The sequence below is a fragment of the Gopherus evgoodei genome, chromosome 4 (assembly GCF_007399415.2).
Source record: "Gopherus evgoodei ecotype Sinaloan lineage chromosome 4, rGopEvg1_v1.p, whole genome shotgun sequence".
NCBI lineage: Eukaryota > Metazoa > Chordata > Testudines > Testudinidae > Gopherus > Gopherus evgoodei.
Window position 1 is genome coordinate 106,975,822 of NC_044325.1, and position 14,349 is coordinate 106,990,170.

The window sequence follows — 14,349 nt, forward strand, 5'->3', positions numbered from 1 at the left end:
GGAGTAATAATACGTACCCGTCTCACAGGGGAGTTGTGAGGCTAAACAGATATTTGGCAATCACTTTGCTATTTCATCTCAAAAATTCCACATGCATGCAGAGTATTTTTATTATTAATCTCATTAAGACTTAAGCTTATATCCTATACATTTAGGATTTGAAATACCATATCATAAGCAAGCCAGAGCACTAACGATGAACAGAAAGGCTGTCAACTGTGTCCTCCATATAATGAAATCTGATGGCACAAGGCAAGATTGTTCAGGGTTGGTCACCACCACGCATCGCAAGCACATTTTGCTGCTCCCACAAGAAGGGACAGTGTGCTCACTGAGCTGCTGTCAGCTAATAATTGCAGCTGGTTTCAGTAGACACACTAGCTGCCTTTGCTCGACAGTCCTATCTTCCAGAAGCTCAGTCTTCTGGGGACATGGCTCCCTCCATGATGTATTAGTTGGGTGTAACTCCTAGCACACTCTTGTGTTTCAAGGAAGTTGTTTGCCTGGTTGCTGGTGTCAGGAGCAGTGGTTCCTCACATCCTGTTCCTCATCCCCTTGTACTCTTAATGGACACTCATGCAATTACTATGTGTCTTTGTGATCATTTTTCTCAGCTATAAACATGAAAAGACTCATAGCTAACTACTAAATGTTTGAAAGTTCAAAATAAAAGCTAACTTTGCACCGTGGGCCCTTCAACTGGTATAAATTGGCTTCAATGGATCTGAAACCTCATCTCAGACCTACTCGGTGTGCTCAAAACCTAGACATGGTAACAAGAGCATAGGCCTCAGCTCTGGGTTTCCCTCACTTTAAGCTGGACCCGTCACTTTCCTATCTTTGTTTTCTGATGCAGTCTGGTGATTTCCATGTCATACTGAATTGCAGTGCAGTTCCAATAGCTAAAGGGACATTGTGCTCCTTTTCTTCCTTGATGGGGGTTTAGTCTTGCAGTTGCAGTGGAATAACTCTTCCATTATTTACTAAGGACCAAATCTTAGTATCACTCAAGTCAATTTTTTGGGTCATTTACTTCATTGGCATCCACATTTGACCCTAAATGTTTAATCATAGAGCTTTCATAACTTGATGTATCCTTTTAATAGGCTTGTGTGTTATGTTGTCTCCAGGGATGGAAGGATTCATTTCTTCTTGGACATCTGGAGATGTTTGGCTTGTGCAATAACAGAAACAGGCCTAAAATCTGATGTAATGCACAGCCATCAGTCTCTATTACATTATACTTACTACAGAGTACTTCAATGTAATTTATTCTTTTCCTAGGAGAACTGTGACTAAGTAATTACTAACCTCAAAGCCAATCATAATATAGAAAAGAGAGCAGTTCCCAGACAAAGCAATATGGGCATACAGTTTTTCATGTTGTTGAGTTTGGCTATAGTTAGTTAAGGTGTTTTATGTTGGGATGGGGAAAAAATAAAGGAGGCAAAGAGGGGACACATAATGGAAGAGGCATAGAAAAAGCCACACGCATGTGTCATAAAACAAAATTTATCTTTAATTTGTAAGTGTCAACAGCAGTACAAAAGATGGAGTGATGGTGAATAGATTAAGGGTAGAGAGGACAGTCTTGAGGTAAATGAGCATAAATAGGCAGTCTTATAGACACTCCCCTGAGGGGTCTATACCCCTATCATGGCATATACGGTATTACCCAAAGATGACATGTTTAACATATCAGGAAAGCACCTTGTGCAAAAAAAAAAAAAAAATCCCCCCACAATCCCAAACATGTAGGTAAGGTGCCAACATACACCAAAATATACTGTCTAAGGACTGTGTCTTTCAGTTGTGTCTTTTCCATTAATTACTGAGGCAGAGGAGGAGAAGACTCTTAAATGTACCACTGAAAGATTATTTAATATTTAATTTACCTCACGTCAATACTGCACAACAAAATCCAAGTCGTCTGTTTATGCAATGAAGCACAGCTACAAATAAGGATTCTCTTTTTTTTAATTGAGAGCAGATTTTGTTTTAAATCAATATCCTTAGCAAACTTTTTTTCGTTTTTACTGTATCAAGAGGAGAGTGTGAGTAAGATGTGATGGCAACCTTTAAGTTCATTTAAAAACTTTACACTGGACTGTACAAGATTTTTTTTGATAAATTATTTACATTTTCAGACTTTAAAACATATTCAAAGCAGCAATAGACACTAGTTTTTCCTCTAAACGCCCAAATATTTACCAGCCATGGGCCCAGGGTAGGTACCTGCATTGTATATAGAATTTCTACAAAGAAAACCTGCCAGTTAAAATTTGCTAGTGGGTGTACAAACAGCAGCTCTAGCATTTTAAGAGCCACACCCACAGTGTTGCTATAGGAACCAAAGCATAGTACCTTGACAAGAGAGTCTCAGTTGTCCCAACAGCTCTACACAAACTTTACAATTGGAAACAGCAGCTAGCATGTCAGTCCAGCATGTCAGTGAATTGTGCTGATTAAATTAACATAGAGTACAATCTCACAATATACATCACAAACAAATTACAATGTCAGGAAATAAGAGTTACAGTAAGATAAGTTATGTAGTAACAGCTTATAAGCTTGCCTTAATGTAATAAAAAAATTTTTACATGGCAAATACAATAATGAGTGAACATAAATGCTAAACATCCTACTCTGTTACAAGCTGAAGAAGGAAAAAAAATGGTGCTTTCGAGAAAACAAAACACAAATGACAAAGGAAGACAAACGGAGAATGCACACTAGCAGGTCTGCAATGTGCAGCATACAAACAGTTAAATATTTGCACATTCCCCATACTCTAAGAGCACCAAGGACCTCACTTGTGTTTTTTAAGAAAGCGGAAATTACAAAGCAAGCAATGTCACTAAGTTGCTTTATAGCTTTCATATTGCCATAAATACCAATTTGATACGTTTTCCTTTAGCCCCTCCCCCATCCCTTTGCACCCAATGTGTGAACTCTCAGAATACTTCTTTGTCAGCTTTTTAAAATGCATCTGGTACATAAAAGGGATGTGGAGTCAAATGAAATATGTTTCCATATACCTATCTTTTAATGCTTCTTTTGTTCTGTAGTAGGATCAGGGAATTACAATATATCAAAAATGTAATATCTGAGAAAAATCACAGACTATAATGGGTTTATATAAAAAAGGTGTTTGGATGAAGAAGTTATTTAAGGAGCAAGAGTAAGTATTTTGTAAAAGATCAAATGAGGTTATATAATATTTTTTTAAATGAACACGCTTAAGTGCCAACTTGAGACTTGAACAAGCATGCAAATGCCTGGGGTCTGAGACCGTTTGTCAACTTCTCATTAAAAATATAAGAATATTATTTATATCATACTTTCTACTGGCTGAATTTCTAGTGCAGTTGTTGGCAGTGTAACCCTGGGTCAGCAAATGATTTAAGCACATGCTTAACTTTGAACAACTTAGTGGTGTTGCATTCATTTCAATGGAACTACTCACATGCTTAAAGTTAAGCAGATACTTGTGTTTTGCTGGGGGCCTTGCAATATTTCTTACTAAAAATGATTTTGATAAAGTTTAAGAAATTTCATGTCTTTGACAACACAAAAATAGTAATCCATAGGGACGATGCAGGGACCATGCTTGAATTTAGTATTAGGGCATGGTTCTGTTTACACTCTAAACAATCATTATTTTCAACCGACTGCTGTACTCTTTTCACAGGGCATAGTACTTTCTGTACATAACTCTACTGAAATAATAGTGTAGTCACTCATTTTGGAGTTCCCATTCTGTACCAATCCCATCTTTTACCCTTGCCCTACCTCTTGATGAGCCTAAACACACCAATTTAGGAGAACTTTCTGATCCCATGCATTCTCAGCAGCTGGTTTCACAAGCTAGATGGTGATACATGAACGTGTAAATGGATCAGAATTGGGCCCTTCCAAGAGGGTTGCTTCCCTATGTAAACATGTACCTTGAAAATCAGAGGTTCTATTCCATTAAGACTAATTTCTGTTTCGTCAAACACCAAGTGAAGTCAACAATTTACCGCTAGCTGGCACCAGACAGCTTCAGGAGTGTTCTTCTCTTGAAAATAAGTTTTTTATAAGTTTCCAAAAAGAAAATATATTGCATCTGTTAACTAAATAGGGAACTATACTGTAAAACTGTTTCAGTTCACAGTAAAAATAGCTTTACTATATTTTTGCATTACCTGAATGGCATGATTATTTTAAACTCAGAATTATTCTGCGGTACTTAAACTCAATGCTTAGAAAACAATTCCACATGGCCTCTGTGCCAATATTTCTTCCTGTTTTTAACTCCTGATATGACGATATCATGACATAATGAACACAGCAATCAACAGTTTAACAGTATTAAATCTAATTAGCTTTGCAAGGGCTCGCTTAATGATGATAATCTTCTTGAGGCATGTGTTGTTGCCTCCAAAATGCCATTATCTGCTTTCAAATAGGAATGAAACTGTTTCATCAGTTTTGCTCAGATTCACAAAGCAAATTGAGTTTCCTACCAGCTATACTGGAAATTTGATATGTATAAACTTTCTATAAGAAAAAAGAAAAAAAGTATTCTGTTTGTGGAATATGCAATTAAAATTCAAAGAGAGCACAAGTGAGGCATCTTGCTGTCCCAGCTACAGATCCACAATACTGCTCTCACACTGCAGGTGTAAATTCAGCATCTACATGAGGTACAGTGACTTGTCAGCATTTAATATGGACCAACATACACTGATACAGAACCAAAGTAAATACATAACTTATGCTTCACTAAGTATCCATGAACAAAAAATAAAATTCTATTTCCTATGTTATATTTACACAATGTTTAAAAAAATCTAAAATGAGATGGTAAATTCATTAAAAACTTTGTTTTGAGCTCCAATTAAAAAATCATAATTTTTCCTTATGATTGTCCTTCCTTGATTTCCACTGACATTTTAGAGCCAATGTCGGCTAATAAATACAATAAAATGCTTATATTCGCAATTTAGATTCAGTTACTTCCCTCCCACTTCTCCAACCAATAAATGCAGGTTTTACAATCTGGTGATTCCTGAATAGCCAATCATTTTCAAGAATGTGGCTTTAAGTGACAGAACATGAACATTGAGGCAGGGCGGGAGCTAAAACAAAGTGTTCATACATACATGTATTTTGCATAAATAAATGAAATAAGACATAAAAATGACTCAAATCCGGCAACTGTGAGGCAGGCCCACACGAGTCGAAACAGATGACTTTTGTTCATATAGTTTTCGTACAACAGTTTCACATTAGTCAGAAGTGATAAAAAATACCATTTATATCCAGTGCTTATAACACTTACGAAACAACATCTGTGAGTGTGTGTGTTTTTTGTACTACAAGCAAAATCAAGTTTCAGTCCTAAAGAACAGTCCTTTGTTCTCCACCAGCCTGCAGAATATTATTTTGGCATGGTCATAAAATTAAAAAAAATTAACCTACTAATCTAAATGTTTGCCTTTGTGCAAAAATAATTACATAAAAAAAATGCTAGCAGTACAGCATTCTACCTATGCAACAGCACCAGAAAGAAAAGAGAAAGAGAAAAGAAATGAGGGGGGGGAAGGAGAGCTATTTAGAAATAGTGAAATCTGTAAGACATTAATAAATAGTTGTTCTTTAGGAAATAATAGAGTACTCTCCCACCTAATCCAAGCTAGATGTATTAAAAACAGTTCAAATCTCCAGGAAATATTAAGAACAAAAAAACACTTTCTATCAGTACCTTAGCCAGCTTAAAGAGGGCGCTCACCAGCTAATGACACAGCATATGCCTTTAAAGTCTTGGCTAGACCAGTTTATTGCTATTAGACATGGACTTAGAACACACTTAATAAATAGTAAAAATATAGCATTTTGTTCCAAATTACAAAATGGTCAGAGAAATTTGACCACTGTGTTTCTGTGTCATTATCCTTATAAATCGTCCTGTAAACTGAACAATCTTCTTTGTTTTTGCACATTTAGATGTGATTCCTACAGTGGTGAAACCGGTTATCACTACTCAAATAGCTGCAGTTGTGAGAGAAATGATAGCTCACAGCACAGCGACTCGTCATTAGATCTTACAGGAAGCTTTACAAGATTGTGTGGTGGGCATGAAGATAACTTGTATTAACACTGTACCTATTTAGTCATATGGGGCCTGATCCAATGCTCATTAAAATCAATGGGAGCTGGATCAGGTCCATATATGTTTATTTGCATGTATCTGATTCTGCAAGGTGTTGTTTCGCGGAGGTGCTGAACACCTTAAACTCGCAGTAAAGTCAGTGGGAGTTGAGGACGCTCAGCTCAAGTGCAGGATCAGACCCCCAGTACTATTATGGACACTGAGTTATTTGTGAGTATCAAGAGTGGAATGGGAGTGAAAAAAAGAAAAATTCTCCCTTTTTATATTCTCTTTGTCTCTGAACATTCAATAACTACTCAACCTAGGAGTGTTCCCTCTCTTTCCCCCCATATATTTTCCAGAAGATTTCTTTGTCTTTGATATTGTTTCTAATAATACAATAATAATATTTTGCATTTTATAGCAGGTTTCATCCAAATATCCCAAATCACCTTATAATCATGTATAAAGTTTCTTAATACCCCTATGATATAAAGAAACATCATTATCCTCATTTTACAGATAGAGAAATTGAGGCACAGAGACATTAAGGCCCTAATCCTGCAAACACATATGTAGTTAGACTCATACATGTGAGTAAAATTAAATACTTACGTAAGTGTTCATAGAACTGTGGCTTAAATGACTTGCCCAAAGTCACTCAACGAGTCAATGGCTGAGCCAGCAAAGGAACTCAGGAGTTCCAGCTCCCATTCCCATGCAACTAATATTTGTGTGAGTTTTCCCTCAAGGAATTTCACAAATAAATCACTGCATAAATACACTGAAGATACCAGAAAGCTCCTGCAGGTCACCATTGGAATGGGGATGTACAGAACATTGATTCACTACTTGATTCTACAGGCCTTACAAAGCCATCCATGCAGACTCTGAAGAGATATTGAATGCACCTGTCTCCATTGATTGTTCATCTGTATATTATATAAGTATAGATGTGTATCATGACACACAGAAATATATAGGAGTATATGTACTGTATGTACATATTAAAAGTATCCATTCTATACTGCATTGCATGCAGTATAGTGGTTCCAGATGTTCTTTGGATGTATAGTGTTATGGAAATAATTGGATTTTCCATTCACAAATTCCACTTTCATTTTGGAAAGCAGGTGCATTTTTTATTTTCAGGCACCTGCACATTTTGGGGGAAGAAAGTGAAAGGGCTCTTTAAGACAATCATAAGGAATTATAAATGTAATGCCACCAACAGTACATTTTAAAATAAATATTAAGTATTTGCACCCTTGACATTCTGGAATGAATAAATTATTTAAGAGAAAATGTGTTAAGACTGAATGCAAGGGTTAAAAGCAAAGGGATAAAGAATGTAGTCAGAGGTGGCCTCACACTGCTAAGACAGGCCTGTCCATAGCTGGTGATCGCGCTTTTGTGCTTAATATTTTGCGCTAATAGTATATCAAGAGGCAAAAGCAATTGGGCACATGCACTGTGGCAATCTTATTCACTACTTAAGAATATCCTGTCTCCAGATTCCTGAGTACTTTACCATTTTCTGGAAAAAAAATTATGTTTTACATATATTTTTTTAAGATGCCAAAGGATTGTCTAAGACTTTACAGTGTCTCTCTTAAGACTTTTTTAAAATGTTAAGATTCAAAAGTTATGAAAAGTTTGGCACATCAGAAGTTCAGCTATACATGTGGAAAAAGTGGAATTCAGAGTTTGTTTAAAAGATGAGCTCTGACACACAGATGCGTACACTTGTGGACTTGTTCTGTGTCACAATATGAAATCTGCAGTTTTTGTTTTCTAAAATAATCCAGAATAAAAACACATTCACAACCTGTAGGCTGACACAGCATACCTGAGTGAGAATGTATAACCCCCATCTAAAACAAAAACTTAAACTTCTATCAGCATCCAAATAGGGGAGAAAAAAAAAAAGACAAGAGACAAAAGGTAAGACTTGTAAGACAGCTATTGATTCATATAAGTTTTCAAGTCCCAATGTCTGATATTTAATATATGTCTTCACCTAAATTAAAAAAAAAACAGGTTCATGAAAATTAGGGGAACAATCTGTCTCACACGTTAAGAAACATTTAAGACCATTCTGCTGATGTAACTGTAGGAGCCACACATGCATGCAGGCTCTTTAAGAACTTTTTGTTCAACAAAAAAACAAAAAATCAAAAGAGTCAGAGTACTTTAATTCTGCAAACACTCCTCAGTTGGCACTGACAGCCTCATGGGCTTCATTTTCACTGCTATAGTCTGATTTGGGATCATCCTCATAGTCCTCATACATTTCCATCTCATCCTCTCCATTTATTATTTCATTTCCAGCAAGGCTTCCACTGTCTGTCTTCATACCATAAGTGCTCTGAATGACAGGGATGCTGGGCTCTGGACTGGCAGAGGTACTAGAGCAATCAGATGTCATCTGAGGTGATGGTGCGGTAGTTGCCATACTAATAGCACCAGGATAGACAACACCTGTTCCTGTGGTGATTGGAATCTGAGGCTGCTGTCTGCAAGGAAACACAAGAGTGGAACACGATTACCTTTACTTTAGATCTGGAGTGGAACCCTACTGTGCATACCAAACAAAAGTAAAGTACATGGTTTCTACAGAACATATTGGTGTACTCCTTTGAGTTTCAGATTCTGATCCTGCAAGGTGCAGAGTGCCCTTTGCTCCTGTCAAGTGCAACTGGAGATAAAGCTGCTCAGCAACTCGCAGTTTCACATCTTTGATGCATTCAGCTATTGGGTGGTTTAACATAAAATAGACTGCAAAATGTCACTAAATGTTCTAGTAGATACGACTTTGTCAAAGCTGGCTTCTGCAGCTTCAAACCGGCCATTCAAATGTCTCTGTGTAGTCCCAGCCTTGCAGCCATACATAGGAGAGTTGGTCAAATAATTTATTGTGAATAATATTCACTGTGCTGAGCACCCAGAGGAGACCATGAGTTCCAGTGTAAGTTCTTCAACTGACTACGGTGAATAGTACTACACCCTTCACAGACCTTATTACTGAGTAATAAAGTAATTGAGACTTAACTTAAAGTCAATGAGACTTAGGTTCCTAAGTACTTATGTTACAATGGGCCTTAGGCTCCTCAGGCACTTAAGCACTTTAGATATTTTACCCATAGTCCTTAAATTCATGATCACTTAGTATTTGTTCTTCAGAACCTCTGTCTCACTCAGTGCACAGGATAGACAGTCAATGAAGATTGCTAAGTTTCAGCCTGCTGCTTACTATCAATCCTTGTGTCTGTCCTTATTCGCTTGCCTGTCCTGATCAGTGATTAAGAGAAAGAGTGCAAAAACTGTCATTTGTGCATTAATCTCATTCACTCATTGACATGAGACTACAATCATACTAAATATCACACCACTGAGCTACCAGGAAATCAAACTACTCCAGGTTCAGGAACCATGGGAGCCTGTGAAATCATAACATTCCATATAGAACATATCCCTATGGGATTTTGTTCTGAAAGTGACTCCAGCCCCTCCCCTACTCAATCTTTACCTAATCTAAGCTTGAATATCCGAAAAGAACAGAGAAGAAAAAAGATTTTGCTGAGAGATTGAGAGGCAGTGAAGCTAGAGACATCTTGATTTGGTTAAATTATAATATATGAGCAGAGAATTTTCATTTCTTAAGGCTTTGCACAACATGCTTTTGTGACAGAAAAATACACATGGATACAAAATGTGTCTCTTTCCCTCATTCCACTTCATTCCCTCTCCATAATCGTTCAGACAAAAGAAACATTCACCTAAAAGTTTGTTTGCCAAAAGCAAATAAATAAGTGGATCCACAAATGGTTGCAGCAACATTCTTTTTAGAAGTCACAAAGATGTCCATGTGTAATTTTCTCACACTATTCCCCCAGTTCTAATGCCAACATTAATCTTTCTTCCTGGTATTTCTTTTAATATCATTAATAAATTGACAAAAAAACCTTTTGAAGAACTCCACAGTATTAACTCTGAAAGCTCTTCTGAGAAAAGCAGTGTTTTTATACAGCAACATCAATGGGTCTTACCCTTCCAATATATAAACTGTTTAGAAACCAGTATTTTTAATGTGTGTTATGTGTGTTGCAGTAGTGCCTACAGGTCCCAATCAGGACTGGTTTCCCACAATTCTGTGTGCTAGATTTCTTTTCAAGAGAGCACAAAGCGAAGAAATTGCAGAGGGCATTTGTGCATGACCCTTGACTGTCTAATCCCTAGAAGAAACATTTTTTTTTCATAAGTGGGCAACTAGTTACTAATGGCCAAGATATGAGAACTGATGGTGAAAACAGTGCTCTTAGCTCAAGTGAAGAGACTGCCGTGGACACGTTCAGAATGTTCTGTGCTATCCCTTTCTTTGCAGTGTTAGAGAAAGATTAGCATTTTTCCTTCTACGATAAGGGGAAAAAATCAGAAGGAGCCACGGAGTGGCATAACAAGAAAGGCAGTGTAAAAGTGCAACATGTAAGTAATCTGGTACACTGCTGGGCTTATTTTTTAAGTTATTTATTAAAGGTTAGCAACTCTCTCTCACATGTCTGCATTTCAATGAGAGGGGAAGTATTTTTGCAATAGCATTACATCTCTTCAACACTTTTTAAGGTAAGAAAGAGTGCAGGTTACCTGGGGATAGTGAGGATGAATCTGCAGTGTTGGTATTTTACTCTAGGCATCATCTCTCATGCATGCCAAATTGTAGCATGACAATAAGTAGTATAACAGATCTGCAAAACTGATCTGTGTAACTGGAAAGTAGGTCACACCTTTAGGGCTTAATGAATCACTCTCAAGAATGCATTTCACTATTCTTCCTCTAGTGAAGTATAGAAAAAGCACACGTGGTGAATATGCTTACTGACTGGAGTAGGTCAAAACCAATGGATTGTCTGAAGACCTGTATTTAATCAGAAATTGGGGGTGGGGTGGGGTTGGGTTTGAGTTGTATTGCCACATAGACCATCCTGTGCAATAAAAGATATAAAATAATTCTAGCAAAATCCTGGATCCATTAAAGTCAATGGGAGCTTTGCCATTGACTTCGATGGAATCACAATTTCTCCCTTAAAACTTTCTAAGATTTCAAAATAAAGGATGGATAGTTACCGGATATTAATTATTTCAGGTGAAGTAAAAAAACAAAAATTAAAAAAAAAGAGCTCTGTCCAGAATTAAATGTGAAGGTCTGATTCCACAAAACCCTTAAGCATGTGCTTAACTTTAAGTACAAGTTTAAGTCCCATTGACTTCAACAAAACTTAAATAAATGCTTTAAATGAAGGATGTGCTTAAGTCCTTTGCTGAATTGGGACCTAAATGCCCATTTAGCTAATCAAACATGTAAACTATTTTTTCCCTTTTGTGTAATTCTCTTGGTACTTCCTTTTACATTGGTGCATTCTGAGATGGTGTCATTCTGACATCACAGGTTACATGGCTTGCACTTGATGCCAGAAATGACTAAGATTATTCAGAGGAGAAAAAGAAGTAAAAAGGGGTTCATTTAAACTTTCATCCTTCATGCTCTGAAATGAAATGGGGTATCTAGCATATATTTCAGGTCTTAACTTAATTTTACATTTTTACATATTTGCAGTTTACCTTAAAAACATTTGTATTTAAAGGCATTTTTGTTGTCGTATTAAATTCTAGATCCTCTAGTCTCGCCAAGCTGTGCTAAGCAGAGTACCATAGGCAAACATATTTTTATATCACCTCTATGCCTCCCTGATTCTGCTTCACCCCCTGGTTTAAGTTCTTAATTGCACCCGGCTCCAGTGCCCATCAAAGGGAAGCTGGAGATCTTCCAGAGTACAACAGTGCTCATGCCTTAGAGGTTACGAGAAGTGGCTACACCAGCTCTATACCACTGGAGGACTCTCGGATGCCAGGGAAATCATCAGAGGGCAAATTAAGCCAGTTCTGTAGACCCTTTGCTCTGCCAGTGTTGCTAACGGGCTGTTTTGAGGCCAAGGATCTGGCCCAATATAATTAGACAAGTACAATAAAGAGTAGGCAACATGAAATTTCTCATATAAACTGACCTGCTGGCAATTTAGTGGTATTAACATTATTAGGATTTTCCTGGAGCACATTCCATTTTTGACTTTTGCAAAACTAACTAAACATTTAAATTGGCAAATTACCATTGTTTGCTGATCCCTTCAGAACTATTTTCTGACAGCTCTTTAAATGACTGAAACGAAATTGGTTGCATTAAGGAAAATGCTTATGTGCTACACACCCTGAAACTTACTTCCCTGTAAGGAATAAAATAACAGTAAATCTCACAAAAGCACCCATTGTGTACTTACTTTTAGCTCTTGCTATACTGGTATACTATTACATGCTTATTCAAAACGGTAGGCTACCAATATTCAGAATACACACATATACAGTAGTTACAAACACTGTAAAGGCTTTATTTATAAACATCTCGTAGAGGCAAGATTCAAGAAAATTAACATTCACATCATTTTGCAGACTAATGTATAGAATACATACTTCCATGTAAAGGGTATCAGACTATGACAATGACTCAGAATTGAATTATTTTTGTAAGAAAAGGTAACAAAATATGCTGCTCTAAGTTGACATCTCTGAAGTTTATGGCTTCCACATGAACAACATTTACTTAAGGATTATGAAAAATGAATTATTGAAGATAAATTGTAAATTACTTGAAGCTGCTTAAATGCTTAGCTTTCGCAGAGAGTTGAAAAGTTCTTATTCAAAGCTTCCCGTAAACAAATGTATCATTACAACTAAAATATTATAAAATATTACCTGGCTGATTACAGGTTGAATTTCCACTTGTTATTTTTTAAATTAAATTGTATATGTTAGTCCATTAAGTTTGAATTATCCTGCATGATAGTATTTCTCATTTGGAGCAAAATTCACTAATATAGTTCCATCACAAGGTATAGACACTACTTAAGTCCCACTTAAGTCTTTAACATACTGCTTAATTTGTATGTAAATGATGCATAGACCTTGTGCTGGTCTATTGCATAGGGATGAATATCACCTCGACGGTACAATCTCACCCTCTGGAGAAATCTCTTATTGAACTTCCCAGGGATTTGTCTAAGTAAGTGGTGCAGGATCTGGCCGTTAGTTTATTTTTTTGTTCAAAATACTGCTATTTCACATAACAGTTTCTTAGGAAGCATTCACTTAAATTACCGCTGTGTGTCTTACTCTTGATTACTACAGTATGCCACTTACTATATGCTGTCAGAACCAACACATGCACTTCTGCATTTCAGAAGCAAGAGTAACAAAAAGTTAGTCATCATAGTAGAAATGGAGACAATTTTGCATTTGAGGGGAATCTGAGTAAGGGCCACTCATACACATGACACAAACATTTCCACAGTAACTAAATACTCAGTCGGGGGAGTTGACAGGGCTGAGAATGGCGCTCAGATACTATAGTGCTAATGGTGGTATAAGAACTTGAACTCAATAGAGAAAAGCAGAAGGAGACGACGAAAACACCAACACCTAAACAACACAAATATGTGACTGTATGAAATGCCATGAAGTTTTAATTCCCATGAATTAAATAGGTCTTTCTACCCCCACATCTCCATAGATCCTCTATTTATTTCTGCATACAGTGACTATAGTTTTGCATTCATTATAACCGATTAAACATATGATATGTAATTTAATCCATGTGTTTAAATAAATAGATTCAAAAGAACAGAATTTCTAACTCAAGAACGTTACTGAGAAATCCAAACAGACATCACTTGTTTTCATGTATAGAACCTCAGGGGACTACAACCGCAACAGAAACCTGGTGAGATGCTGTAAATGTCCAAACTTGGAGGAAAGGGAATAGGCACTTTACAAATACATGAATGCCCACAAATACACCACTGAACATGGAAATTCGGAGCACTTAGATCCAGTAAAAAAAATTTACAGTGGGCAAAAACAACACTCAGGAAAAGGACCAACAGAACCCCTCATGAGAAGAAACTAGAATTATAAAACCTGAGTTTCGTTTTTTCTCACAGAAAAACAAAACAAAACAAACAACCCTGTGGGGTTTGAGGATTTTATTTGGGTCTTCTCATTTTATTTTGTTTTTTCTGTTTCTATTCCATTCTGAAGAATTTAGGTAAACAAAAAATACATTTGAAAGATTTCTGATCTTAGAAACTTTAGGCTCTGATTTCACT

The 14,349-nt window shown here is 36.7% G+C and overlaps 1 protein-coding gene across 16 annotated transcripts in view; it reads right to left on the reverse strand.

The window, feature by feature from the left end:
- Positions 1-1,496: 1,496 nt before the first annotated feature.
- Positions 1,497-14,349, reverse strand: part of SOX6 (SRY-box transcription factor 6) — a 459,305-nt gene continuing 446,452 nt past the window's right edge. For all 16 annotated transcript variants that reach the window (XM_030560472.1, XM_030560465.1, XM_030560471.1 and 13 more), the window contains one exon: positions 1,497-8,652. In XM_030560472.1, the coding sequence (XP_030416332.1) occupies positions 8,349-8,652 (304 nt within the window). In that variant the 3' untranslated portion in view covers positions 1,497-8,348. The remainder of the gene's footprint in view (positions 8,653-14,349) is intronic.